At 36.4% G+C, this 27,993-nt stretch overlaps 1 protein-coding gene across 1 annotated transcript in view; it reads right to left on the bottom strand.

Annotated features, from left to right (window-relative positions):
* AK5 (adenylate kinase 5) overlaps positions 1-27,993 on the bottom strand; it is a 101,153-nt gene that overhangs the window by 72,628 nt on the left and 532 nt on the right. Inside the window, exons 2-6 of the mRNA XM_014939166.1 lie at positions 26,280-26,468; positions 25,131-25,298; positions 19,043-19,212; positions 18,809-18,922; positions 6,092-6,283 (exon numbers count right to left, since the gene is read on the bottom strand). Of these exons, the coding sequence (XP_014794652.1) occupies positions 6,092-6,283; positions 18,809-18,922; positions 19,043-19,212; positions 25,131-25,298; positions 26,280-26,468 (833 nt within the window). The remainder of the gene's footprint in view (positions 1-6,091; positions 6,284-18,808; positions 18,923-19,042; positions 19,213-25,130; positions 25,299-26,279; positions 26,469-27,993) is intronic.

Here is a 27,993-nt window from a genome sequence, read left to right as displayed (position 1 = left end):
TGTGACAGTTGACAGCCATTAGGCTTGTTTGATGCTAATGAGGGTAGACAGCTATATAAGCTATTTCCCTTACCCGCAACTATTTAACTTCTAAATTTGTGCTCAAAATCCATTTCCAGCTTCAGCTGCTTTTTCTGGGTTCCCGTTACTTCTCTGACTAATCTGAATGTCATATTAATGTCTTGCATAGGCATGGTAAATTCCCTAAAAGGACAAGTGAGACAATTAAGATATCAGTGAAATCAGCATTTTATGCCACAGGATGCTTTCCCATCCTGGCTGGTTAAATAAGATCCAGAGTCCTCTTTTAATGTTTAGAATTTTTGTCTCACTAAAACCAGTCTCTTTTTTTTTTATACACATAGACTTGTTAACATAACAAGGTTGACACTGAAGCACTATGCCTACACAGAATTATTACAAATAAGGCAGACTGGGCTTAATCCTGTCTCCAGTAAGAAACTTCCATTGCTACAATGATGAGCTCTGTAAATTTCTTTTTCTGTCTAGACCAACGGATATGTTCTACAAAGAACAGCTAAGCCCCCTGAGAACGGCTTTAACAACTGTGACTGAAAGATTTTTGTAACCCAATGATCTCCTCTCCAATGACTATACCAATATCTATACCAGATTAGAGTCCAGACAAAGCGGAGATTTAGAGACCCTTTCCAAAATAATCAATAGCTGGTTGATGGGTATCACTGGGGTGAGAATAGCAGAGACTTAAAATCCATCTGAACAAGGCAGAGTAGAGACTTACTTGAAGTTTAATTGCCTTTTCCTTTCTACCCAACTTCTCCTCTATCCTACCATCTTCCCAGAATTAGTTCTGGTTTGATACAAATAACTAGTTTCTGAAACACAGATTATCTGAAGATAAAATCCTGCATATCATCTTGCCCTCCTCACCTCTGATAATCTCTTCCTCTGATAAAAACATAACAGCAATAACCATAGCATGGTTAAAATTTTTACTTTACTGAATATGGCTGATTGCTACCAATGGCTTAATTTTATAAAAATAAGTAGCCATAATATTTTATTGCATTTTCCTCATTGATTCAGCAGTAAAAAAATGTACAACTCTGGTATTTTTCATTAAGTGGGCACTGTTTACTATCCTCTGAATTCTCATTCCTCTCTCTCCAGAACATAGCTCGTCCCTACAACTGAGAACAAATTAACCAAGTCAGCTGAGTGGAGAAAACCCTATTTTTTTGTAAGCAAAGAGGCTGCTTTCTGGGGAGCAGAAGCTCTGTTTCTGATTTAGAGTTAGGGACATTATGATACAAGTGCTACTACCATTATGGTCTACTGTGCTGAACTGGTGTGTTCTTTAAACTTCCCTGCAGCAGGATGAATTACATCTGATGGGGTATAAATGAAAAAGTTTCCTAGTTAGAATAATTTTACATTGCAATAATTTATTCAAAGATCAGTGAATGTGATTTTCTTTAGCTTTATCTGATGGTTCTTAAGAGCTAGGTAGTTCACAGCAGCAGGTCTAACAATGATGAAACATCAATATAATGTCCAGAAGAGAAATGTACTTTTAAATTAACAAAACAATAAACCAGTTTGCAGTTTAATTTTCCAGCTGATTCTTAAGAAGCATTTTTAACAGTAATCTCCTTTAACAATAAATTCTCATCAGACAACAAAGATTTGCTGGACCAGAACTTCAGCTAACACAGACCACTTTTCTCCTGAAACACAGTTTATCCAGGCTGGGGTGCTGGGGGTAGGGAGAATAATTAACTTTTTATTATTTGTAACTCACAGCATATTTTTTGAGGGCAAGCTACCTTCCTCTAAGGACAGCAAACACATTAAAAGCTTTAAAGCACATTAGTTACATAGGGATTAGGGGGTTTTAATTTCTTTGCCTTACTTTTTCATTATTATTATCTATTTAAAAAAAAAAAAAAGAAAAAAAGGAGGGAAAACCTTATAAATCAGTGTTACAAATTGAAATGATACCATACTGTACCTCTAGGAGTACTGTAGCCAAAATAACAGTGATTCTTATAGGTGAATGATACGAATGATCTAAATATTTTTCAATGAACAGCAAGCACTGTCTAGAAGTTGCAGAGACCTTTTTATTTTGAAGTTCTCTACTCATGACCACACCTCAGTAGTAGCCTTGGTTTACTGGGCACAGCTGTGTACACATACCAATTGTCATGTCAGCACCTGAGACCAAATATAATAATATTCTAATATTTGTTAGATGGCAGGAAGGATACAGGAATGGATTAAATTGTATTCAGAAGCGAAGTCCTCTGCTAAACATTGGAGTACTTGCAGATCCCTAGGCATTTACATTTTCTCCCCTTTATAATTTAATCTTACATCTTCCCCCCCCACACTAATTCGTGGCTTAGTTATTGTCTAGATAAGCAATAGATAATACTGTAAGATTTCTAAAGTTAATGATACAGTAATCACCAGCATATGCATCTATTTATAATACTCCATGTCCAATATTGTGATATCTATTACTATTGTCTTGATACTTTCTGAAATCAAATTTGACTTAAGTTGTTTTGATTTTAGACCTACTGAAAGATTGCTAAAAAGAATTTCATTAAAATATCAGATATTTACTTATCTTTCTTAATTATAAAGAAGTTTACAGTTCTGTTCAATTTGAACAACAATCCAAAATTTTGGATATTTCAACTTCATTATTCCAAAGAAGGAGTTTTTCAGAAGGGACACAGCTATATCTTCCTGTTCCTTAGAAGTTCTGTAGTTGGGCCCTCACTTCTTTCCTTGAAAACAGAAACTAGGATCAGACTCTGACATGTATAGACTGAAAACATACGGCATACAGAGCAGCAAACAGCTCTGTAGGGTGTAAAATTATCAAAGAAGAAGGGGAAAAAAAGATGAAAGGAAAGAATTACACCTAAGCAACCTAAAACCAGTAAGCTCTGAAATGAAGAAGGTGGTTTTTTTAATTCTATTAACCAAAATACATTAAAAACAGTATGGAATAACTGCTGGAGCAGGAGTTCTTTGGGAATTTAGATTTTTTTTTTTTTCTTGCTCATACAGTGTCTAAGAGTAGACTATAATCATATCATGTCTGCTCATTAATCATATTTAGTTAGATTTGATTTTTCTTTTGCCTTTTAGTCTGTTTATTGATGAAGAACAACGTATTTAAGTAGACGTTTAAAATTCGAGTCGTGGTTCTAAAATTGTAACTCTCCATATACAAATGGCTTCGTTCCTTTTCCCTGAGTAGGATCATGATGCTGGCTAGAAGAAATGTTCTGAGGTTTACAGCTTTGAATAGCAGTGACAAGGTGCGGGTATGGATTTAAGAAAAATGTAAATCTTTTTTTATCCTCCTGGTCAACATTGACCTTGCCTGACCTTGCCTTATGGATTCACTCCTCTAGGAATTAGGCTACTGTAATTCTATTTCATGTTATTCTAGTTCTTACGCTGTTCTCATCCACATAATATTTGAGTGCTTTCCGGGTTCAATGTAATAATCAGCAGGATAAATGTGATTTTCTTTCTTGCTCCCTCCTTCTGTATGGAAATAGCATGTACAAGTGCATCAAGTGTAGGTAGAAGTGTTAATATTACATGTCTATTATACAGATACATACTAGTAAAGGCAAGTTTCAAGATACAAGGCTTCCACCAGGAGAAGGTGGTGGTAAAGACTGCAGTGGTTCTTGGATCCTATGGCTTCCAAAGAAAACTGTTTTTTCCACTCTTGGAAAGCTATGAAAAATTATATGATTTGTGGGGTTTTTTTCAAAATGAAAAGAAACCTCAAGTTCATCAGTGAAGAAGACAATGGGATCAAAGCCATTCGGAGTAAGAAACATCTGTTATCCCCATTGATATTTGCTTAAAGGAATAGGACAGGAAGCTGGCAGAAACAGATTTCTCATTGGACAAATGAATTTCCAACAAATAAACCTATTAAAAGAAATTACGTTGTCAGAAGAATATCAAAACTCCATAGATAATGCTGATCTATAATTTGAGTACTGAGAAAAGGAACAAATGGTGACAAAATAATAACTGTTTTTTAGAAACACTAATTTAGAATTTATAACTTGCTCTAGCAGTATGTAGTCTTTTACGTGGAGTTAGCGTATGTTTCCTCTGTTTCAAGGTCGTGTAGATTCAAATAATGTCCTTTTGTAGAAATTTTCAGTTGCTTACATGCTCTGGAGTACGCATGCTTAATCTCTTTTTATGACCCCTTTCCCAGCTACTCCTCTTGCTCATTTGTCCCCCACCAACTTAGTTGTCCTAGGCAACTGCAAAATATGTCTTCCATATGCAATGAAATTCTATGGAATCTACAGAAAGGGATCCTCTTATCCACTGGCCATGAAATTATTAATGCGTCTAACTCTCAGGGCTTGGCTTTACTAATATATCATAGTTTTGCAACAAGGAAACACAACTGCACTGTAGCAGCTCTCATGGCAGGTGAACAACAGACTCTCCCTTCCAAAGTCTAATTCTCTTCACTTATACACTGATGTAAATCTACAGTAATTTCTAGATCTCTATGAAATTATGTTAACACAGTTTGAGTAGATAACCATATAGCCAAGGAGTAGATTCAAATATTACAGATTTTTTTCATATTAAAGACTTTTTTGGCATGTTGCCAAGTCAATGTTTTCTGCATATTCTGTTTCCTTGTCCTGCAGGAGACAGTAATATAATGTTCACATGCTATGTTACCATTTCCATATCCATCACAAACATCTGCTTTATTTAAAAAGAAAAGAGATAGCTAAGGTGAATACTGCAATTTAAATTATATTTAGAACTGTACAGAAACAGAGCTAAAAAGTAGAACACAAAACCTCAACATAAAAAGCATCCTCTGTTTTACAGGTCTCATCACAGAAAAGGAATTCTATCCAGATGCCTCACATGCTTTATCTGCAAAGGCACATTTTCCCTGAAGAGCTGAGCATCCTTTCTATAGGAGAAGCACTTGTAAAGGCTATAGAAATGTCACAAAATACACACTTCCTCAATAATGAAGAACAACTTCCAAAAATTCCAGTCCTTATCCTTCCAAACAGATTCAATCAAAGCCCTCAAACATAAAAAGATACTCTCTAGAGAAAACAAAGTAATAATTTCCTGTGATTTTAATTTTTAAATTCAGAAAGGTGTTGAATGCATTATTAAGGTTACCAACATCATAAGATGACTTTGCAATTAAAGGTGCTTTGGCCCTTCATGAATCTGACCAGCATATAGAATTAGTCACATTTACCGTGAAGAGAACATAGTAATGTGAACTACCTGGGTTATTTAGGCTATCAAAAGAAACAAAGCAAGCCATCTGTGCTTTCATGGTACCATATGTGGTACTAAGTTCTGTGCACTATTACAACCAAACACAGTCTGTAATTTAGAACATATCAATAATGCAACCGTTGTCAATTGCTCATTGAATTTGTCATCATTAAGCACTTAAATATTTCAGCAATACTTGCTAGTCCTACTTCTATGAAGTACTTCTGACTTTATTTATGAATGCAGCTTTTGGTGTGTTCTGTGTTTTGAGATACTTTCTCTTGCCCCAAATGCTGCAGAAATCAGTATTCTTAATGACATCCAAGTGGTCAATTTACATTGCAATTCTATTGTCATAAAAAATTCTATCTGAAATGTTAAAGCTTGTAGGAGACCACAAGCTAGGGCATATTTAACCTATGATTAAATAATCTATGGACTTATTTACTGGAGTCAATCAATAGGCAGATATATTTATTCCTTGAAGAACCTGTATTCATTTAATCCATCTCAAGACATGCTTTCTGTTAGAATGTGATTTTTTTCTGCCTTCCTCCCCTCTCAGGACAACCATCCAAAAGTACATGACAACTGCTGGCACTGGAATAGCAACCAGTGTTTCAAAGCAAGCTCTTTCATGCAAATAATTTCTGAGCTTTCAGTAACCATGGTATATAACAAAAACATAATTTGACTCATCTGGCCTATCTTAAAGCAAAAGATCTAAGAAGCCAAGTGTAACCACAAGAACAATTAAGTTTTCAGAGATATATACTAAAGGACTTACTGTGATGATTAGCCCTTTTTCCTGGAAATATTTAACCAATGGGACGGCATTCTGCTTGAAATTCATTAGTCTTCTTTGAGTGGCTTTCAGGTTATCATCAGGTCTCCCTTGCTGTTCAGCACGCTTCAGTAACCTTTCTTTCAGCCTTTGACTGGAACACGCCAGAAACACCACCAAATCTGGGGTACAGATCTGTGGAAAAAAGTAATTCAGTAAGTCTGTGATTAAGTTGACTACAGGACTCAGCAATTCCATCATTAGGAGAGGCTCAGATATGCTATATTTGCATACATTGGAACTTGACGAAGTCATTCATTTTCTGTGTTGGTTTTTTTTTTTAAGGGAAATTTGTAGGCTTAAGGAGGGGCTTGTTTGTCTTATGTAATGGTTAGTCAATTTGTTTCACCTGAAATGCTAAGGAAAAAGTTTAATGACAAATTTTTACTTCGCCCCAGAAACCTTATCTAGGCTATGTTCGTCATTTGCATTACCAGAAGGTTCCCCTAGCTAAAATTAAAATCTTTAAAAAGAGCAAAATATAAACATCTTATATTCTGTAGGAAAATGGTTGTATGGTTTCCATCTAAAAAGCCTCTAAGAAAGGTGGTATTTAAAATTAAGTAGCCACTATGAAGCTAACTGATGCCTAGGACCAGGTGAAAAACAGATTTGTTCCAACATCCAGTTTTTTATAATACTTTCTCTATTTATCTATATCTCACCCAAGCTTCAGGGCACTTTTCAAAAGGTTGGGTGTCGAGGCTGAGAGGATTTTAATTTCTCCTGTTCTTTTTGGTCTGTGTGGTAAGCACTATTTTCTCTTACACCTATCCCCACACTGAGTTCAGGTAGTACAGCTTTACGGCAATGAGAAAAAAGATTTTTTGGAAATGTAGCTCTTTATCAGTTAAATTCAAGTTGCTTTTGTGGCTTTCAGTGTTCTTCATAACTTTTGGTTACTCATGCTATCAAACAGTTACAGAAGAGATACCTCTGGTGCTTGAGCTGGGGGAAAAGCCTGACTTTCTTAGGAATGCTACTAAATGTTCACAGGCAACCTTAGAGGTCACCACTATTTAGTACACGTGGTGGAAAAGACAGAAGTCGCTCAGCTGAATTCACATTATTTTAAAAATGGGGCTATTAATAAGATCTGATTTTGTTCTTTCCTCTACATGGTTCTTACAAAGATATCTACCTCTCTTTAAAGACTCACCTAAAAATCTTTTTCTCACTAGCATAGTGTTGCCTTTTAAAACATACTGAAATTCTCTGTAAGAAGCATTTGAGATACAAACAAACACTATTGTATTGCGCACATTTTTATCCGATTGCAGATTAGAAAGGATTTATTTGTTCTCACATACAAAGTTATTTCTGCTGTCTTTACTGACCGGAACAAAAAAGTTCATACTTTAATTTTAACTAATATTAGTAAAAAAAATTAGCTTACTATTCTAGAAATGACACAATCTAGTTGCATTACAAATGATTGGTGGATGCTCAAAAATACTAAATAGATGTTTTTCTCGTGGTGTTTCCTATCTACAGAATAATTTTGTCTTTGTTCAACTTGATACTATGTAAATTTGATAATCAAATTTGAGCTGTACAAAAGCATCACCAAAACATCTACATGTATTCTAACTACTACTGCGTAAATAAGGAACTGATTTGTATCTTTATGTTCATTATATAGTTTTTACCAATACGCTGTTATTGAGGGCAGAACAAAGCCATTATACTTCTGACTCCTCTATCTAGGACCCTTGACTCAAGGATGTTAAATTGCCTGAAGACAACCACATACTAGACTGAATACTCAAGCCTTCACAGGTAGACAATCTGGAAAATTAATAACCAAGTTGAAAAAAAATAGTCCCATGTACCTGGGTTTCCGTCATTTGAGGGAATACAACCTAAAGGACAGTCTGGCCTTTTCTCCTGGCAGTCTGAGCACAAAAAGGTTTTTCAGAAGTCAAAAGAAACAAATACAATTTTTCAAAACTGGGATGATGGTCATTCGCCTTTACAAAGGAGGTCACTGGCACAGTAGGATATGGAGATGAGGAAGTAGAAAGCGGCTAAAAAGCAGAGCCATTTTCAAACAATACAGGACAGTCTGATAAGAAGGACTAGCAATCAGGATGGTGGCCTTTTTATCATTACAGAAAATTAAATAGTGTTTTAAAGAAAATAAAATTATTTTTTATGCACATTGTAGATGACTGGAGACATGAGGACACAAACTACAAACCGAACCCCAGAAATATAAATTCTGGTAATTTTTAATGAGTATCTATTAGATTTTTAAACAATTAACCTTGTAATCAATTTTTATTTTAAATAACTGCCAGTGGGAAAGAAGCTCTGTCCTACCTCTAACACATGTACCTCAATGTCAACAGAAAGAGTAACTTCCCCCCCCCTTTTTAGACTATTTGAAATACATAATTGACAGCTATTCTGTCCTTTCATGGGATTAATTAATTATGACAGTTAATTTTACTACCACATAATAGCTTTAAGGTACATAATTATTCATATGAAAGACTATGAAAGTAAGTTTCTGTGTTACATTTCCATGCAATACAGACATTATCAAAAGTAGCTCTGTTAAATTAAGGTTGCTTCATTAGTAGTAGAAGCATAATCATAGAATCATATGGGGTTGGAAGGGACCTCTGGAGATCATCTAGTCCAACCCCCCCACCAGGGCAGGTCTACCTAGAGCAGGTTGCATAATGAGTAATCGGAAGTTGGGAATTTAAATAGCATAAAGTGGAGAAGAAATCCAAATTATGATACAGATTCTGAAAAATAATGCTACAGATTTCAAAGCCTTTTAGCTCCTTGAACTTTATCTCATGAAAGGGAACACTCTGATACACATTGCAGCAGACTGATCACAGAGACATCTCAAGTCCCAGTGTGGACATCTACCTGATCAGAACTTCCTAACATACGCGACACAGGGACTCAGGAATTATTACTGCAAATCAGGAATCTACTAAAGGACATAAGGAGTTTATATAAGTCAGTAGTTTTATTTAGTATTTCCCTTTCTGTGGATCCTAATAATACTGAAGAAAGATGGTAAGAAACCTGTAGATGCTCCAAGCTATAGTTGGCCTTCTCACTTTCAACGCTCGCTCCCAAACATTTTCAGGACTACCATCTACCATGTACTCAGATCTGTGAAGTCACCCCAGACCTCCTCAAGTATAAGACCTAAGCTTTTCCATATCACATAACTTCACATACAGTACCACACCTTACAAAGAGTACTTACAATAAATAGATCTCTCATTAAATTATTAGCACTAAGTGAAAAAGAGGAAGGAAACAAAAGGAAGGTCTCCTGTTCCATACAAGCCGGCGAGTGCAGCTTTCCACAGTCAATCTCAGTTCTTTAAAGAAACTGAGTCAGTGCAGCCCCACAGCAAGGGAAGGACCTGAAAGTCACCATGATGCCATCAGGTATGCAGGTTCTCATCTGCCTAGTTCCCACAAACTGCACTGGTTTCAGAGGTCAGTTCCTTTTTAAGAAAATGGGAAAGCATTCCCTGGGCACTTCTAGTTCTAAAATGAGGATAATAACGAGGTACAACACAGTCATTACTGTGGAAAATTAAGTAATTAGGTTTTAATTATTTCCTATTGCTTTTTAAAATGGAAAGTTCTCTACAGGAGCTGAGTAGTGGTGGTGGTCTTAATTTTTTGATTAGTAACAGCAACAACACAAAAGACAGTATCAGAAACCTGGGAACTAAAACTGTTTTTTCTGACACCGGCATTTTTAATTTGAAATACATCTCACAGAAATAAAAAGTCAGTGAAAACAGTGGTTCAAAATTCTCAGTTCAAGAAGCCTAGTTTCAAATGAAGTACTGTCTAAAAGGTTTTCTGAAGAGGGAAAAAAAAAAGGAGTTCAACCATATTTGAGGTAGGAATACAAAACAGATTCTGATTATGTGATGCCTCTATGAATTCATCTTTCACCTGCAGAATAAGCATCTTTATTGTCAGGAAGTAGCTGAAAACCTTTTAATAAACACAAGCTTCTACTCGGTTTTAGATGCACAAAAGGGTAACAATCTCATCTATATCTATATGTATACAGACCTAATAGTACTTAATATATTTCTTCTACTTGCATTTACAACATTCAGGGTAACCCCTGAAATGCTATTGATATTTCACTCCTGTTTTCATGAACATCTCTGCTTCCACTTGCCTCAACTGCACCTGCCTGCAAGACGTGCTTATAAATACTTTAAGTTGAAATGTGTGAACATATGGGCATCTGGGATTACTTCTCTAGAAACATATCTAGTTCTCCTACGTAAATATGAGTACAAATTGCTTTTTTCTAACAAAGGGAAAGGGGTTTTTTATGACTCATTTGAAAACTAATGTATTTATTTAACTCAGAACTAATTGTTGTTGAGTTTTATGCTTGGGGAATAAGTTTTATTCTGAGACTCAGCTTGTAGAAAAGGTGTACAGAACAAGCACAGACAGAAAAACTGGATTCCTTCGTGCTGATTTCCCATAACACACTTATCTTGTGCTGAAGGTAGAGGGTCTTATTCACGTCCAGAAATGCCCGTGAGGAAGCGCTGTGGGGCTCAGGGAAGTGAATTTGAGTACTCACTAACTGCAACTCAGCAGAAGGGAGAATCTTTGCCTATGGGAACAGACAGGTTTCTGGTAATTCACAACCTTCTGAATTTTAGATGAGACAAAGAGCATATGGCATCAACTCAGAATAAAATTGGTGGGTACATCCTCTCATTTTTAGAATAGTATTTACTACTAAGTAAATCCTACTCTCTTTGGGTCTGAATCTCCTTCCCAAACTGGAGTAAGGAGTAAATTGAGACTAATTCCATGCAAATCAGTGGTGTTATTGACGTAAAGCAGTATAAGGAGAAAGATGCTCTCTTCTCTCTGGGGATATTTTCTACATGTCCTCTTGTTAGTGAGAGTAGTGTGGTTGTTTGCTAGAAATTAAATGATTACACTCTCTCTCATTATTCCTCATTAGGCAAAAGACGAAAATGCTCTGTTTCTTAATTCCTTATATGTTCTACTAGATACTCCTGAGAAAACCGACAGCTCATGAACAACTGTCATTAATTTAACAGTGCATTTTATTCTAATTGGTAAAGGTTACCAGCAAGCTAGTTTATGTCCATTGTATGGGTGCTCTTCCTTGTAATTACTGATTTGCTTTTTACAGTTCCATCTCTGCTGGGTTACTAGAGTGTTTGCGTATTTTTTTCTTGGTTTAGAAAAGCAAAATCATGAATCATGTTGTCAAAAAATGAATCCTGATGATAGAATTTTTTTTCTGGCAACTGTTTTTGAACCGTATGCACACTACCCAAGAAATAAGCTTCCAGCAAATTGCCCAGACTACATAATTAGGCCCCCTAATAATTGACTGACAGAGGCAAGTGTCTCTAGGGAGAAATGATTCAGATTTTTTGCCTGTGTAGGGAAATGGGTTGATAGGAATCCCTAGCCTCTAAACACTAATGCTAATGCTACAAAGAAAGGCCTAAGCAGACCCCTGGTTTAGAACTGCTCAACAGGCAGTTCCATCCACTCTCTGTTCAGAACAACAGGTCCTCTCCTGAGGGTTAAGGACCAGCAATGGATGAGCTCTTCTTTGGCTAGTTTGGCCAGTTAGTTGTGCAGAAAACCAGGAAACCTGAGGTCTAGGGTCTGTTACCCAGCAGAAAATTGAACCACTGCTTGACTTTCCCAGGAGAGTGCTCTAGCTTCCAGGGGGGGAGACAGGCAATAAGACCATTCCACAAGCTTCCTGCTCAGGCTTGGCTTTAAGAAAGCAAAGTAAAACCCACAGGGCCAAAGAGAAGGAATGAGAGGAACCACTGCAATGCAGACTGCTGATGTGCTAACCCTCCCACTCCTCACAGAGATGACTGGGTACATATAGCCAGCAGGGGAATGTACCTGAGACTTATCAGCCTGGAACAATGAAGTGGAGATTTAGGAGAAGGGAGACAGAAGTTGAACAGGCGATGAAAGGAAGAAGACACACAGACTATGATGCAGAAAAAAATACCTGTACCAGAACAAAAACCTATTGCAAAGAACAGATACTCTCACCTCAAGAAGATTCACAGAAAGGCTGCATTCATTTTACTAGTTGTTCTGAAGGCCACACTCTTGTCCAGTGACAGAGCAGGTTTTCTATGAGAACATCTTTATGGAGCATGAGGTTGGCAGTCAGACCGCCATGTGTCAGCTGGCCACACACACCTATGTCAAACTTTGAGGGACTGCAGGCCTCATTTCTGTTTGGAGGTTTAAGTCTCAGACTGCTGTCCTCAGCCTGCCAGGCTGCGAGAGGACAAGTCAGTTTTTCCCAGCATCCTATACTGTTCCATCTGCAGTTTGTTCTACTTTAGCACAATTAGTTAACATAATAATTTTCATAAGGAATATATTTGGGAGTTAAAAAGTTAACTTGAATCACAGCCAAGATGAAATAATTATTCCTTGTAGGTGTAGTGCATTTATGATTATTCTTAAGGACATTTTAAACAAAGATTCAGAGAAAATTAATTACCTCTGTTTATTATATAAATTATCATTTTACTTCTTCAAATATAGTCTTGTCACCAAGGCCATATAACGCAAAAATATTTTTAAGATCATTTCTAAAAAAATAGTCTTTATCTTTTATCAGGGAATTAAATTATATTCATTAATGAATATTTATTAATTCTAATACCTGTTCCACTTTTCATTTCACTGTGAACAAAACTTAGAATTAATGTATTTTAAGTAAATTTCATCTGTATTTACTCTATTGAAACTAACAGTGTTAGTGTTGGTGAAAGAATTCCTGAAATCAGAAGGGAAGGAGGGAAGTTATGCACGAATGACTGAAAGTGGGAAAAAACACCAAACCAAACCAGTCATTGAAATTAACTGGAAAATACTGAAGTGAAAAATTGTCTCTCCTGGGAAGGGTGAAAACTTATTGCCATGTGAGAGGTTACACAGAAAGTCTTCTTCATAATTCATTTAAGTTGAATCCACCAGGCAGAGGCATTTCATTTCAGTGTTACTGGAGAGGAAGGTATTTAGCATGCTTGAGCATGCTGGTACTGTAGGTGACTTGCTGAATTTCAAGCTGACAGGTTAATGGTAAATAAACAATTTTCTCCTTGTCATTTTCAAATGTGTGCTTGGAATCTAAACACCTTCCTACTATTTTCACTCAGCAGAGATCATGGATACCTTAGAAATTTGTGGTTTAGGATAGCTTTATGACTAGGCTCAAACTGACAGGCTAAATAAATCAGTATTGAATCTGCATTACTACACAGAAGGGTTTCAAAACTATAAAAATTCAGAAACTATCATGTATTTAAAATAAATACATAAACTGGAAGCTTTAATTGCTTTTTAGACATTAAAAAAATCAATGTTTTGATTTTTTCTGCACAACCATGACTTCTTTAAAGTTTGTTTTAAAGTGAGAGCTGAGATTCTCATAGTCACATGACTTTAGGGCTCTATTAAAAGTACCTCTATCAAAAGTGTTGGCAGAATTGACTCTGCTTTCTGGAATTAAGAAATGGGAGAATCAGTATTTGGCAACAGTCCAAGACTTCCAATGAGAGAAGTTACATGTCACGTATTCATTCTTCAAAGAGAAAAATAAAGGCTTTATTTCAACTCAGACAAGCAGTTCAGAGAAAACTGAGAGAACCTCAGAGAAAACTGCAGTGCTCATGGTTATGAGGGTGCAATGTGTAGCTGACCATTAAGAAATGAGGCTGGTGCAAGTGACCAGAATGGCAGAGTTGTTGCTGGTTGGCAAGCATTGCTGAAAATCTGAAAACATCACTGATGCCACCTTAAACACTTCTTTCCTGCTCTAAATATATGGATGATAGGAACAGTGATTTGCTCAAAACTCAATAAAAGAGAGGAGAAAAAAGCTTTAATGCATATGTAAAATTTCTCAGATGTGTAAAGTGCTTTTTAATCCACTTATTCCAGATTGACATTATTGCTTTGAAGCAGTGTTTGTTACTTGTGGTTTCTAGATCTGACCAGAAAGAGAAATACTGCAAGTATTGCAAAAGATACATTGCATTATCTTAGGCACTTTAGTCATTGAGATGCAATGAAAACACATTCACAATACAATTCTGCCTAGCAACACGTTGAGAACTTGCTGTCCACAAGAGAGTCTGGCAACATAGTAAGGAAGAAATAGTCATCTTTTAGCTATACCTATGTTTGGGAATGTTAGCATAAGTGGGTTTGCTTTGACTCATTTACTAAAAATAACATTTTTTCCCAGAGAAAAGTTCAGCTTCTGGATTAGTCAAAGGGATAAAAATGTGCTGATAGTACCAAGAGCAATTACAAGTGAAGTTCAACAAGAATTCATTATCATTGTGTATTCCTATACTAGAACATTACGCAGGACAGGTATTGTAACTGGAGTTCAGACACAGATGTATGCATTTGATTTTTTCACGAAATGAAGAGATTATCAGGGCTCAAACAGTGTCACGTCTCAGTAGCAGCTATGTGAGCCATAAACCTGAAGGAATTATTTTAGCATAAATAATTTGTTACAGTAATGTCTGCAAGCACAGCACAGTTAGAGTTTACATACGCTTGCAAGAGAAACCAGGCACCTTAGCTGACCTTTTCCTTTTCCGCTACTACTACAGTGAACCATTTCCAATATAAATTAGTTTATCTTTACAATAACTCAGCATAGTTCTTGCTGGTGAAAGCCATGTAATAATATATATAAAAAGGTTCAGTAAACGGTGTTCAGGGAACTATAGTGTTAGTGCTTGGGAGCAAGATGGATTTTATGCCCTTCGTTCCTTGCTTTTCAGTTGCTCATCATCTACTGTCCACAACAGGCACTGGTGGAGAAATGGGAGATGCTGTGGCTTAGACCAAAAACTGTACAGGCTCTCTCTGGGTCCATCTTTCACTGATCACTGTGCTCAGCTCACTTCTAGTCCAAGCTTTGACTTCCTGGCCCTTTATGTGACATTGGGTCCAGATGCTTTCTTGACCCCACTGCATCATGTGTCACAAAGAGGAACACTACATGGGTAACAAAACAATATAGACTTATTTCAATTAATAAAGACCAGACGTGCTTTCTTGAACTGTAATAACAGGTTTTTGCAGAGCCTGGTTTGTTTATAGACCTCTTGTTTTCCTCACATTTATTCAGTCTCTGTTCCAGCCTTACCTGCTCTCTCAGTATCTTGTATTACTCATCTCTATTTCCATTCAGTTTAATAACTTGCCTTTCACATTTTCACCCCACAACTTATTTTTGGTATTATTACATATATTCTTGGAGTTTGTTTCTGTCTGTGTAAACAAGGGCAAAGGAGAAAGGCTATACAGTGGAAAATCCTAGTTGAAAATGAATGCTGCTTTGTTTATTTCAAGCTTCAATGGGATTATAGATGCATACCCATCCCAACACACTCAAATGACAAAGGACAAATGACAGTCACCATTGTCCCTACTGCTCATTCGTCCCGCTGGTCTCCACCCTATATCCGATATGGCTGAAACAACTGAGAAAGCCAACATATTCTATTTACCCTTATACAAACTTACCATCGTCATTTTAAGTTAAATCATAAAATCCAAAAGTGTTCTAGCTGCTTTATGTTACAAATAATAATGTAAAGTCACTGTTCAAAAGCACACAATTGTGTTTTAGAACCTTTGTAATCAAAACAATTAACAGTTATGAAGGGTTCATGAATGCTGGAAAACAGTTAAATAAATACTAACTCCTACTCCATGCATCTTTTGGCAGTTCCCCTAAATGCAACCTTTAAAATTGCTTGTGTCCTATAACCTCTGCTGCTGTTTCAGGTACAGAAGCACGTAATGGTCTTAAAGGGACCATCTGTAAGAATAAGCATTCACCCATGACAAAATTAATGATAGTTCTTACTATTCTATTAATTAGTTCTTATTCAGAACTTTTTATCAACAGATCTCAGTGTTCTACAGGGGATGTCTTTATAAGAATAAGGCATATGTATTTCAGAATAATGCAATTTCACTATTTGCATTTTGTGGGATTTCACCATTTTCTTCAGAATTATTTTGTGGGATTTCACCATTTTCTTCAGAAGGATGTTCCCTTAATAGATCTAATTATAAAGTGTCTTACTATTTAATCAAAACTTTCTTTGCTGAAATTTCAACTAATTATTTCTCATCTTGTCACTTTTGGTTAGCAAGAACAATTCTGTTCTGTCCTGCTCACAAGAAAGCAGTAACTTTTCTAAGCTGTGGAAAACACCCGTGTAGCATCTTTAATTGCAGACCTACACAAATTATCACAACAGTTAATTACCAAATTCTCCACAACTCAATTGCACTTCCCATTGAGGGATCTCTGAGTGCCTGAAAAATGTTAGCACATTTAATGTAAATAACCTGACATGCCATGCATTGCTGTCAGCTTCATCCTGTGAAGGAGGACGGGGACCACAGCTGCTGATAATCCCCTTTCCTTACCACAAAACCTTCCCACTTATGTGTGCAGCATTATGGCTTACCAAAAAGACAATTTTAAAGATAGAAGCAGCATATTTTATTTCTTCGAAATATAATTCCAAGATAAAACACAGAACATATCCCACTGGGTTAAACAGAAGTTCTATGTTGAAATATGTACATCCTTTGAACATTTATTTCCACCGTCTTAGATACGCTCCTATAAGAGGTCAGCTGCAAAGAAAGGTGAAAAAGCAGGGGAGCCTAAATAGCCCAAATTTTATTTCCTATGCTCATATAAAAGCTTTATGATTCCTTCTTTCCTTTCCCATATTTATATTAAAACAGGTAAGATTGAAAGGTGGCCCTATATGAGGTGCTCCGGGATTTTTTTGGAGACTCAGCTAGTCTATCTTTCAGGCAGAATCAGGACTTGAGGGTTATAATTTAGCAAATCCCATTAGACTGAAAACAAAAGAAATGTCTGAGAATAAAGTCAGGTCTAAAATGACTAAATCTATCCTCTCTTTTCTCTAAATAAAAACAATACAAATTTTACCAATTTGTAGCATCCTTGAAGCAACAGCACATACTAAAAGGAGCCAAAATTAGGATTTTCATCATCTGTCATTCTATCAGTCTTTTTTCCATATAGTTTTCTATAGTGAACAAGACCTAACCAGGCTGGCAGAGGGGAATATTTCAAGTTAAATGAGGAAATACTATAAAAGCATATTAGAATGGTGCAAAGATGAGGTTCAAACACATATGCAACACAGTGTCCATCTTTCTCCCCTTCTACAGCACAGTATTGCCTGAGCTTTTTCTATTACCTCCTGGACTCCGTTTCTCAGTGGTATTACAAATGGGCCCTATGATGGGTGCTCAAGTGTTGTTTAACTGGTTTTGCTTTGTAGGAGAATCCGATCGTAGGATAACTCTAAGCACTTCTTTTAACTTCTGTCATTTCTCCCAGTTTCACATCCCCCATTCTTTCATGAAACACAACAACAGTACAAAATTACAGCACGAAGAAATGCGCTATCACACAATACACTGGACAAAAAAAATGAGGCAAGGAAATGACCATTAAGTCTAAATTTCTGCTGTTTCATTTATAAAATAGTCAATCTTCTCTCTTGTTAATTACAAGGAGATATAGCTGGCAGTCATAGGCTATTTTCTGTAATAACTATTTTGTATGTTTCCTTTAATTTCCTCAGTTCAGTCTTCTAAATTTTGCCCAGAATAATACCTTATAAAAGCACACTAATCAAATGCTCCATTAGCTGCTTTCTTTTTTTACTTCTGTCTTGGCAATGCCACTTAGAATTCAAAGTACAGAAATGGTAGTACACCAGCAACTATGAAGGACTTGGAAATGCTCTGCATGAAGGGCGCTCTAAAAATTCAGCACTGAAACTGTAACCTTTACTTGTGACCATAACTGTTACCAGCACTTGATCACAAAATGACACATGCTATTTGTTTTTCCACTGAATTTAAGTATTTTTAGATTAGTTTAAAATACACACATGAAAACAACACGTGAATAGAACTCAGGAATACAGTTTTAGCTGACAAAACCTTACAATTGTAGGTTAGAATAACAAAATGATCTAAATTTCTAAAAAAAGAGCATAATTTCTGGTTTACAAAAACTTGCAAAACATGGGCATTTTTAACCCTTGTTTTTTTCCAGTCTTTTCAATGCACTGAAATAAACTTGAGATTAAAAGCGTTGTGAAGATATGCATTGATTTAAGGATGTTTCTCTTAATGTAGATGAAATTGAACAAACAAATATGGAAATATGTCGTCCCCCTTTCCAAATCACTAAGATGCAAAAAATATTAACTGTTAGATTTGGTGTTATTTTCTTCTTAATCTTGAGACAATTTTCATTACTGAGACAAGTGGCTTGGATTATTGGTTATAGTATCACATTGGATTTTCACAAAATAGTCTGTCTTCAGACAGGACATAATATAACATAAACCAAAAGAATAACCTTTTGTAAACCTCTAATTACGTATTTGCAAAGATTTAAAGAGCAACGCACAAGAAACTTTTAATCTTTCTTGAAATCTTACTGATGATTTCAAGAAGCTTAACTATTGTAGAGATATGTAAGTTATTTTAAGAATAAAAACAGTGTCTTACTTGGTCCTCAAAGGAGATTGCCTGGGCAACATCTCTGGGAAATCCATCAATCACTATACCCTCTTCATCGGGGATCTGCATTAATCTCTGCTTTATCTCAGTTATGGTTGTTTCCTTTCAGAAAGAAAAGAAATTATTTATTTAATATCGTAAAGGTGGTTTTTTTGATGGTGCATATTAATACAGCATGCACAAATCCTTTGAAAGTAAACATTAACACAGGATACGCTGTACCTGAGGGGCCAGTTCTCCAGTAGTAATTATTTTGGCAATTAGACTCCATTTTCTATTACTGCTTGTGCTGTGGATCTTCTTCCTCAACAATTCACCAACTGATATGTAGTTAAATCCATAACGTTCCGCTATTTTCAAACTCTGTGTTCCTTTACCACTTCCTGGGCCACCTATTGGTAATTGTAAGCAAAACATTAAATTAATCTTTCATCTGAGGTACACAATCACACGTGAAATCTTTGCTATCAGCATCAATTTTCCAACCGTTATTACAGCAAATCTTGCAGTTGCACAACTTGTTACCAGCCATTTAGAAATGAGTCTCACTACCTGATCATAAAGGTAACAGTTTGTAAAAAGAAGTAAAAAACCAGGAAGACAAATCTGCTGGCAAAATCAAAATTAACATGTTCTTTTAGGATTGACCTCATTGTAAAGCTGTTCCTGGAAAGGAATTTTTCTTGATTTCTAGTAGAGGAAAAAACTGGTCCCTTCCTGAACTCTGTTAATCCAAGGATAGAGCCAGATAGTCTCAAGCATATTCATGTCAGAAAGAATCATATTCAGTTAAAGAATGGACTAGTCATGAAATGAAACTAATAAAATCTGCTTCTAAATATGCCTGCATGAGTTTCTGAGGTTTTCTAATTTTAAAATACAGAAAAATATTAAATAATCAGCTGAGATGTTTCCATAGTGATTTGGTACAAGGACTTTTATTGAACCACATATACTTCTGGTATTGATGTTTCCAGCACCTGATAGAGAAGCGATTTTTTAGGTTCAGTTTGCTGGACAACTTGAAGAATAAAGAGACCCTTCAGTATAGCACAGGCAGGATAGGTATCAAAATCACAGAAAACAGCTACACTATAAAGCAGGGAACGCTGGAATGAAGGTCAGCTGGACAGCAGGAGAGAGAATGCACGTAAAAAAATCAGACACTGTCTGATTTTAAAAGGATGGGAAAAGCAGAGAAACTGGAATCCAGTATGTAAAAATAGGGAGTTTTTCTGATAAAAATGAATGTTTATATATAGAAAAATGTATGTTACTGAACAGCATAACAAAGCAAAACCAAAACAAATGTGTTTATATTAATTCCCACCACTATATTTTGTGTAAGATCATTGAATTTTATTTCAACAGACAAAGAATTAAGATTTATGAAAAATATAATGTAAGTTTTCCATGAATTTAAAAAAATACAGCAATGCAATGAAAGTGAATATGAATACAATGAGCTTCTTGTTAGTAATTGTGTAACTCTTTCTTATATTATCTGCATTATTCCCATAAATATCTTTTAGGCACTTATATAATGCAGATTTGATTGTAAGATAAGCTTTACAATATTTCTTCCTATATAGTTATGATACTCTCTGTGTAACCAGGTAAAAACCCATGCCCCAATATGGCGTGTCTGAGAGCTTTTAGTGTCACCAGTAACCACTAGGAACTCTTCTGTCCCCCTGACACTGTGATGGTAACTCCCCACCTGGCCTTCAAAACCCAGATTGGGACCCATTTCCAGAGAATGCAGAGGGAAACTTGTGTATTGTTAAGGTGTTCCCATAACCCACCCACAGTTAGTCATACTCTTGGGAAGAAAAAGGCTTTATCATGATCTAATTAGTTTAAATAATGCTTAAAACAAGCCAGGTTAAGATAAATGCAAATATAAGCATTTATCTGTAACATCCAACTATTCAATACAGCTACAGATGTTCATAAAACACACAAGCATAAAATGAAAGAAAAACAGTATCTTATCTCTGCACAATAAGGATACAGCTGAAAAATATTTTTTCCTTATTCAGTTCACTTGCTGTTTCTCTTCTAAAAAGGCACATGCGTTCTCTCTTCTTTCAGCAGATTATGTTAGGTTTTATAGCTATGCTTCCATTTTGGTTTTTGTAGGTGATCTAGATGAGCTTAATGTTTTCAGCTTGAACTCCTTTCATTGACAGTTTAGCTATCCTCTTCATTAGAATAAAGGAGGTCTGCCTTTTGTAGATACACAAGCATCTTATAGCTGAGGAATCATCTCCCCCACTAAAGTGGCTACAAAGCAATTCTGCTTTGACTCTTCCTGGCCCCCTTTGATGGTACACTCAGCTTTCCCACGACAAATGCGTTTCACTGAACCCTACATTGTGTTTCACAGACATCTGTGTATCAAAAACCTGAGACACATGTTCAAACAAGACAATTCCATGTAGTTTTTCGCCAGAAGAATGAATAGGACATTCCTCGTTACTGGAATGTCTACTCACTCTCTGTAAAGATTTCCGTAAGCAACCTTCTCTTTAGATATCAAGCCACATCTTGCAATCTAATGAACATAACATTTAAATAATATATCTTATATGTGTGTGTGTTTATATATGTGTGTAACATTCATTAATATGAATTTATGTGGTTTTATTTATGGGCAATGATCCCAACTACTGGAGAAAAAGGGCAGGTAGGTTGTGACTGTGCTTCAGAGCAGAGGGCTTATAAAACACACTGGAGCCATTGCTGTGCTTAATTACTGCAGATACAAAACTTCCAAGGAATTCCAAATGAATTTTAATTCCCTGAAGACTTAAGACAAGTTTGAAACATAATATGTTGCACCCCAGAAACAATAAAAATGCAAACATACATAGGTGATGTGTAGGAAATTAGAAAATCTGACACGGAAAATAGTATCCATATATTCCAGCAGAGATAAAAAAAGCTGCCAGAAAAACAGAACTGTTACTTGAAAAAACGTGTTTCTGTAAAACCAAAAAATAGCTGAAAAAAACCCTTTTTGAAACCAAGTAAATAGACTTTACACTCCTGTTAGGGAGAGCTTTGCTTTGCCATTAAAGGGAAATAGAAAAAAAAAGTGTGGTTCTGTGTGGTACTCCTGTTCTTTCAATATAGAGTTGCAAGCACAAAAATCCCAATAAAGTATTTGCTTTAATGTTCATAAACTTCTCATATATTTTGGTTTTCTCAGTCCAAAAATAGCCCTTTATAGCAAACTGGGATTATCCACTTACAATCTAACGGGAAACATTCAGGTAATAAAACAAAAGAAAAGTGATAGGACAAAATTACGTCTCACTGCAAATTTTATGATTTATTGAACTATTTATCCATTCCTGACTCTTTGATAAACATACTGACAAACCGTCCACAAGAATGGAAAATCAAATAATTTTTGTTTTTCATTCTTTCCACTTATTCTGAGATTATACATTATTCAAGAAAAGCATGATTATTTTACATATTTCTTAGAAGATGTCTAGACTGGGGAACAGTTGTTGCATCTAAAATTGCATCTAAACAGTTGTTGCTAACTGGTTTCAAGTGAAGATTTGTATGCCCAAAAACTTTTACTACAGCAGTTGTTCTAATCTAGTTTTGTCAATGGAGTTCAAAATTTTAATTTAGCTTATATTGTTGTAAATTGAAAATAAAGTAATGTAGTAAGATTTCTGAAATGCCACGATTTTAAAACCTCGCCAACTGCTGAAAGCGCTATCGTTGACGTATTCTTTAAACTTTGATTATAAAAGGGAAACATATTCTTTTCATATTAACTAGTATTTTAAATTAAGTGCAGTTTAAAAACGTACTGAACTATGGGACTAATTACACCAAGTAATTAATTTTTTAAGACCTTTGTATTCAGGCTATATCAATAGTAAAAATGTGTTTGTCAAAATCTATTAGGAAGCACGTTTTTAAAAACAATCTAGTTTCCTGGTGTTATAACACCTTAGAAACGTAATTTTCCACTGATTCAGATGTGTGCCATCCTGGCTGGTTCCATCTGATTTTTTTAAAATCCAGTCACATACACACTTTGCAGGTTTGTAGCTTTACATTTCTCTAGAAGACTTTTCTGCAAACACAGAAAAAGAACAAACCCCTCACCTTTATAAGTGAGTTCTCTTTTGCCTTGGAACTACCTGGGTTATTATAAGGATGAAAGACTTCATAAAGTAAAGAAGCTGTAAAAACCTTTATGGAAGCATTAAAAAGATCTTGGGCTAATGCATTATTAAATAAAAGTTCACCTAATAAGTGAAGCAGAAGACAGGTCTGTAACTTCTACTCATTTCAGTCCCCAACAATGAATGGGACCAGTACCACCTGAACCAGGCAGTACGGTTAGTTAGTGCTAGTTAGACAGAAATAGCTTACTTAACTGAAGATTTCACTGGCGTTTTATGCAAACTGAAAAATATGCAACACATTTTTCGTGTACAATATTTGTCTCTTGAAATTCATAGCATGTTTTTTTTTTTCATTTTCTCTCTTTCATTCACTATATTAGATACTATTTTATTCTTCCCAGAGTGCGTTTTTATGTGCTTTCTCAATAGAAAGTTGAATTTGGGAGAATTTTTCTTGATGGTGTACAAAATTGGACAATAGCTGCTATGCTACATATAGTACTGTGCTTCTGTCACACAGTAATCGACGGATTCAGAGAAACTCAGTTGGAAAATAAACCTGAAATAGCGTTTGTGGAATGTTTACAATGTTCCCTATATAAATGGGGGAAAAGAAAATCACTGCAAAATCCATGGTCTGTTCACTATATGCTGGTGTTCAAGGATTTCACTTAAACACCCCTGCGCTCAGTTCCAGAGGTGAAAGCCAATCTCTTTTTATTTCACCTAGTTCAAACCTTCATTCATCACCCCGCTGCAATAGCGCTACATGGATTTCAACGCATTAAGAGCCTTCTGCAGTCACTGAAAAGGAGCCAGTTTTTCTCTTTTATGAAAAGAAAGGCTAGCTAATTAATTAAGATGAAAGAAAGGCATGTGTTATTTCTCCATCTAATGCAAGCTTTATAGTTCAACGATGCATGGAGAGATCTGCATGTTGAGGTTTGTAATTCCAAAACAAAAGAGTAAGAATATTCAAATGCCTGAGCAATTCTTTTGGCATATTACAAATATCTATAAAAATGCCTGGGTTTCTGTTTTCAATATATTCCAACAACACATTTCTGAGAACTGCTGGACGCAGAGCCTAGAGGACATGCTGTTCTTAGAGATCCCACTCTATAATACAGAGAAGACGTTTCTATTCTCTTTTACTATACTACATAATATTCTCTGTTATGGAAGCAATATCTCTCTTTAATATAAATAAGGCTTTATAGACTAAAAATGTGATTCTCCATCACCTGGCACCCGTGCTGTCACTGTTTGAATAGTCCAGAGAACCAGAGAATTATGCTTGGTGCTAAAATTTCGAAAGACAACTATCCCACATGACAAGGAAACTAATTCAAAGAATTTAAGTTCAGAAACAGAATAAAGCATTTAGACTTCAGCTGCAGCTATTTCTTAATAAACAGTATGCTTGTCTGAGGCTGGAAAGTATGAGTTGCTTAGAAAGGTTACTTAACAGCACCCAAGAGAGAACCTGAGGAGAGAGCGCAATTAACTGATGCTAACTGATCTCTCACTCTCCCTGAAGATGGCTCAGGATTCATTTGCCAAATAGAGCTAGGGATTGATTTATCAATGCAATGGACTAGTGACCATGTATGCTCACCCCAGCTGGACCCACTGATCAGTTTTCAATGTTCTAAATATAGAGGACAACAGTTCCCCATCACCTTTTTGAGCTGGCCTATCCAATATTTTTAAATATCCTTTTTTGTCAGCAGCTTTGAGTACACCTATGATAGTGTTTTAGTTCAGATCCAGAGCAGGTTTTGGAAGAGAACTTTGGTTCACATGGTGGGGCTGTCTTGAAATGTATGAGCTGGGTTTGCTTTAGCCTAAATCAAAACAGATGTGCTCCATGAGCAAACCACGAGCTCTCCAGCTGCTAAGGGGCATCGAGTCTACAGAACATGACCACAGGTGCTCGCTGTAACCCCAAAATGCTTACACTTGGGATGCTTTATCCCCAGCACTAACAATTTTCCTTTCTGATGTACTCTAATTGGGCTGCACCACTTGCTAAGGCAGATGGAAAAATTGTACTTAAACACATGCAGGCGTTCAATGTATTTGCAGTACGAATCAAAAAGGCAAAGTAACAAAGATAAAATCTTGTCAAAATGACTCTGCCTTCATACCTATGACAAGGATAATTTTTGGTCGAGGTCTTGCAGGATCAAATACATCGTACTCCTCAATTAGCTCAGCAGTTTCAGAGAGGTCGGTGTCGCTTTCTATCGAAAACTGTTGGATGGGAGGGAGTCGGTCATACCGTCGGTATGGGAAGTTAGAATTGTCAGGCATCACTGTAAAATAGTAAGATAAACTAGGAATTGTGTAAATTACACAGAAAACTCAAAATCTGTTGTGTACACAGATTTAAGTAATTGTAATAAACAAAGCATAAATATCTCCTATTTTTACAATGTGCTCGCTGTTACTACATGAAATATTCTTTGCCTCTATTTAGCTGATTTATTTAATTGGAACCACCAGGCAGGAGTCACTTCTCTTTGGTGTTTTTAACAAGCACATCCACTTTTCTGTGAAAATCTGTCCATAGCACACAGACTTCAACAGTGGCCTCTGAGAAGAAAAGCATCGTATTGTGCAGATAACCTGTACTATTAAGCAGAACTCTTCTGGTGATACATGCTGTACACAGAGACAGAGATAGTATTCTTGCTAATTAGATTAATGAAATGCGGGATGGCAAGGAAGAATAACTATGGCAACGGAAAGATGAGCTAATTACCCTTTGTTAACATTACAAATAAAATAATTACAGGTATTGGTATGATATTTGCTTAGATTTTATGAGATACACTTTTTCCTAAGTGTTTATAACTTCGATTGTATTTAGTCAATTAGCATATAGCTCCAATGTAAACTAGAAAAACAACCTAGTGTAACTGCATTGAAGTTATGTACGTTACCCATAAGGACCAACTGCAAATACAAACCAAGTGCACTGAGACAACTTTGCCCCCATCTTCGCAAATATTTTAGGTAAGATATGAGAAATCTCTCCACTAATGTGTTAAACATTTACACAGCAAACAACCCTCATTAGGCTGCAAAATGATCACAATTTCCTCTCCCGCATAGCATCCATTTGGAGAGGAGAAAAACAAATACCAAAAATGCAACGAAACAGAATCCTTGAGTCCTTCACCTAAGGAAAATCAAAATGATGCATGATCTGCTATGGATAAAATGATTCAGTAGTGGATGTAAAACCACCCACGGCACAAAAAATATGACTGTTTTTATACTTAATACATTACCATTCCTGAGAAAAGACCTCCTGGGTTGTCCTCCATTGAGTGGAGGTAGGGTCTTCTTTTCTGGGCTGACAAAAGTGTCCCATTTCACTTTTTCTGTCCCTCCAAGCTCTCTCACTTTCTGCAAGCAGCTCTCCAAATATTCAATTGGGTCATCGGGTTTGTAACACATTAATCCATTCAACAGACTCTGCAACGTAAGATCATAAATACACACTACAATGACAGATGCCAGGAAAAAACAAGCACTTTGAATTTTACTTTACACAGAGAAACCCCATATTCCTTGTGTATTCAGACTCTTCTTTTCAAGCCAGTGTGTCAGAGTGAGGCCTGTAAAATTGTAAGATTTTGGGTTGATGGTGCCACAAAAATTATTCAGAACAGGAAGCTCATGGCTATGTCTTTATATTTGTCTGCTTGCACTGTAATAAAAACTGTAAATAGTAAAAAAAGTTCCCTACATTTTTCTTAGAACTACCCCTGGCAAACATGCGCCGAGCAAGGCACAAGCCAGCTAACCCCAGCTCTGCGTAGCCTGTTACATCACCGAAACGTATCTTTTCCTGAAAGACAAGTGCACACACAAGTATCTTCTCTTGAGTCAACATGTAACCAAATAATGAAAAAAAGGATTTTTATAGTCAAATATCATCTTGATCAGTATTGGGGAAAAAAAAAACCAAAACCAAAGCCAAAGTTCACAGGTGCCTTCAGGTTTAGTTGACGAGGAATTCCCAGCCATTAGAAAAGCCCTGTCTCTGGGATCAATTCTGCACCCATGGCACCGATGGGCATCTTGGGGAGGGTGGAAGGAGGAATGCCAGGCCCTGCTCTGACGCATGGGAATTGATTTTCCTTGACAAAGTGATGTGTAAGTCATCACCTCAGCTCTCCACAACTGCATCCCACCTTCTCTAAACAGTAAATGTCTTTCAGGATGATTTCTCTTCCTTTGTACTTTTACTAATTGTTGTGCAAATATACTTGAGGGTCACAGTTGATATTAGTAATAAACATAAATAGCTCCAGTTCAGGATCTGCTCAGTTACTTGTTCGCTACAGCTTATACAATAATTATTATTTACACACATTTGTATTTCTAAAATAGGGTATAACTTATATGCATCTATGCCTTTATTATAGTATGTAACCGATGACAGCAACTAGCCAGATATTTTTGCAGAAGATACACACCATTTTTTAAACACTGCTCGCTCAAGCTTTCAGCCTCTAGAGAAAAACAGTTTTGTTTGCATCTCTTGTTAAACCATTCACATTCTAAATGTGTTAGCAAAACATTAGCGCGGTCTATGCCCTGTAATTTTCAAATACATAAAAAAATGTCTAGCTTCAGGACAGACGAGGGAAAATACATATGTGTGTGTGTGTCTGTGTGTTCTATAGAGATGGCAGGATGTCTGATTCGGGAAAAAAAAATAAATAATCCACATTTCAGAGAAGTAATTATCAACCATTAGCAGCAGGCAACTTGTGGGAAGCTCAATAAAACCTCACTGAACAGTTGTGGGGTTTTTTGTCTCCCAGCCCCATGAAAATCTGGAGGAAGCCCGAAGGATGCTCCCCCGCCCGAATTCCCGGGCAGCGCGGCCCCGGGGGTCCCCTGCCCGGCGGGGACACAAGTTCTCTCCCTCCCCGGGCGGCAGCAGGAGGGCAGGCGCGGCCGCCCGCACCGCGGCGGCGGAGGGGCGCGGCC

This window comes from Calidris pugnax, unplaced genomic scaffold (assembly GCF_001431845.1).
Source record: "Calidris pugnax isolate Ruff unplaced genomic scaffold, ASM143184v1 scaffold18, whole genome shotgun sequence".
NCBI lineage: Eukaryota > Metazoa > Chordata > Aves > Charadriiformes > Scolopacidae > Calidris > Calidris pugnax.
The sequence above is the reverse complement of the archived record's forward strand: the minus strand, read 5'-3'. Positions and strand labels throughout refer to the sequence as shown.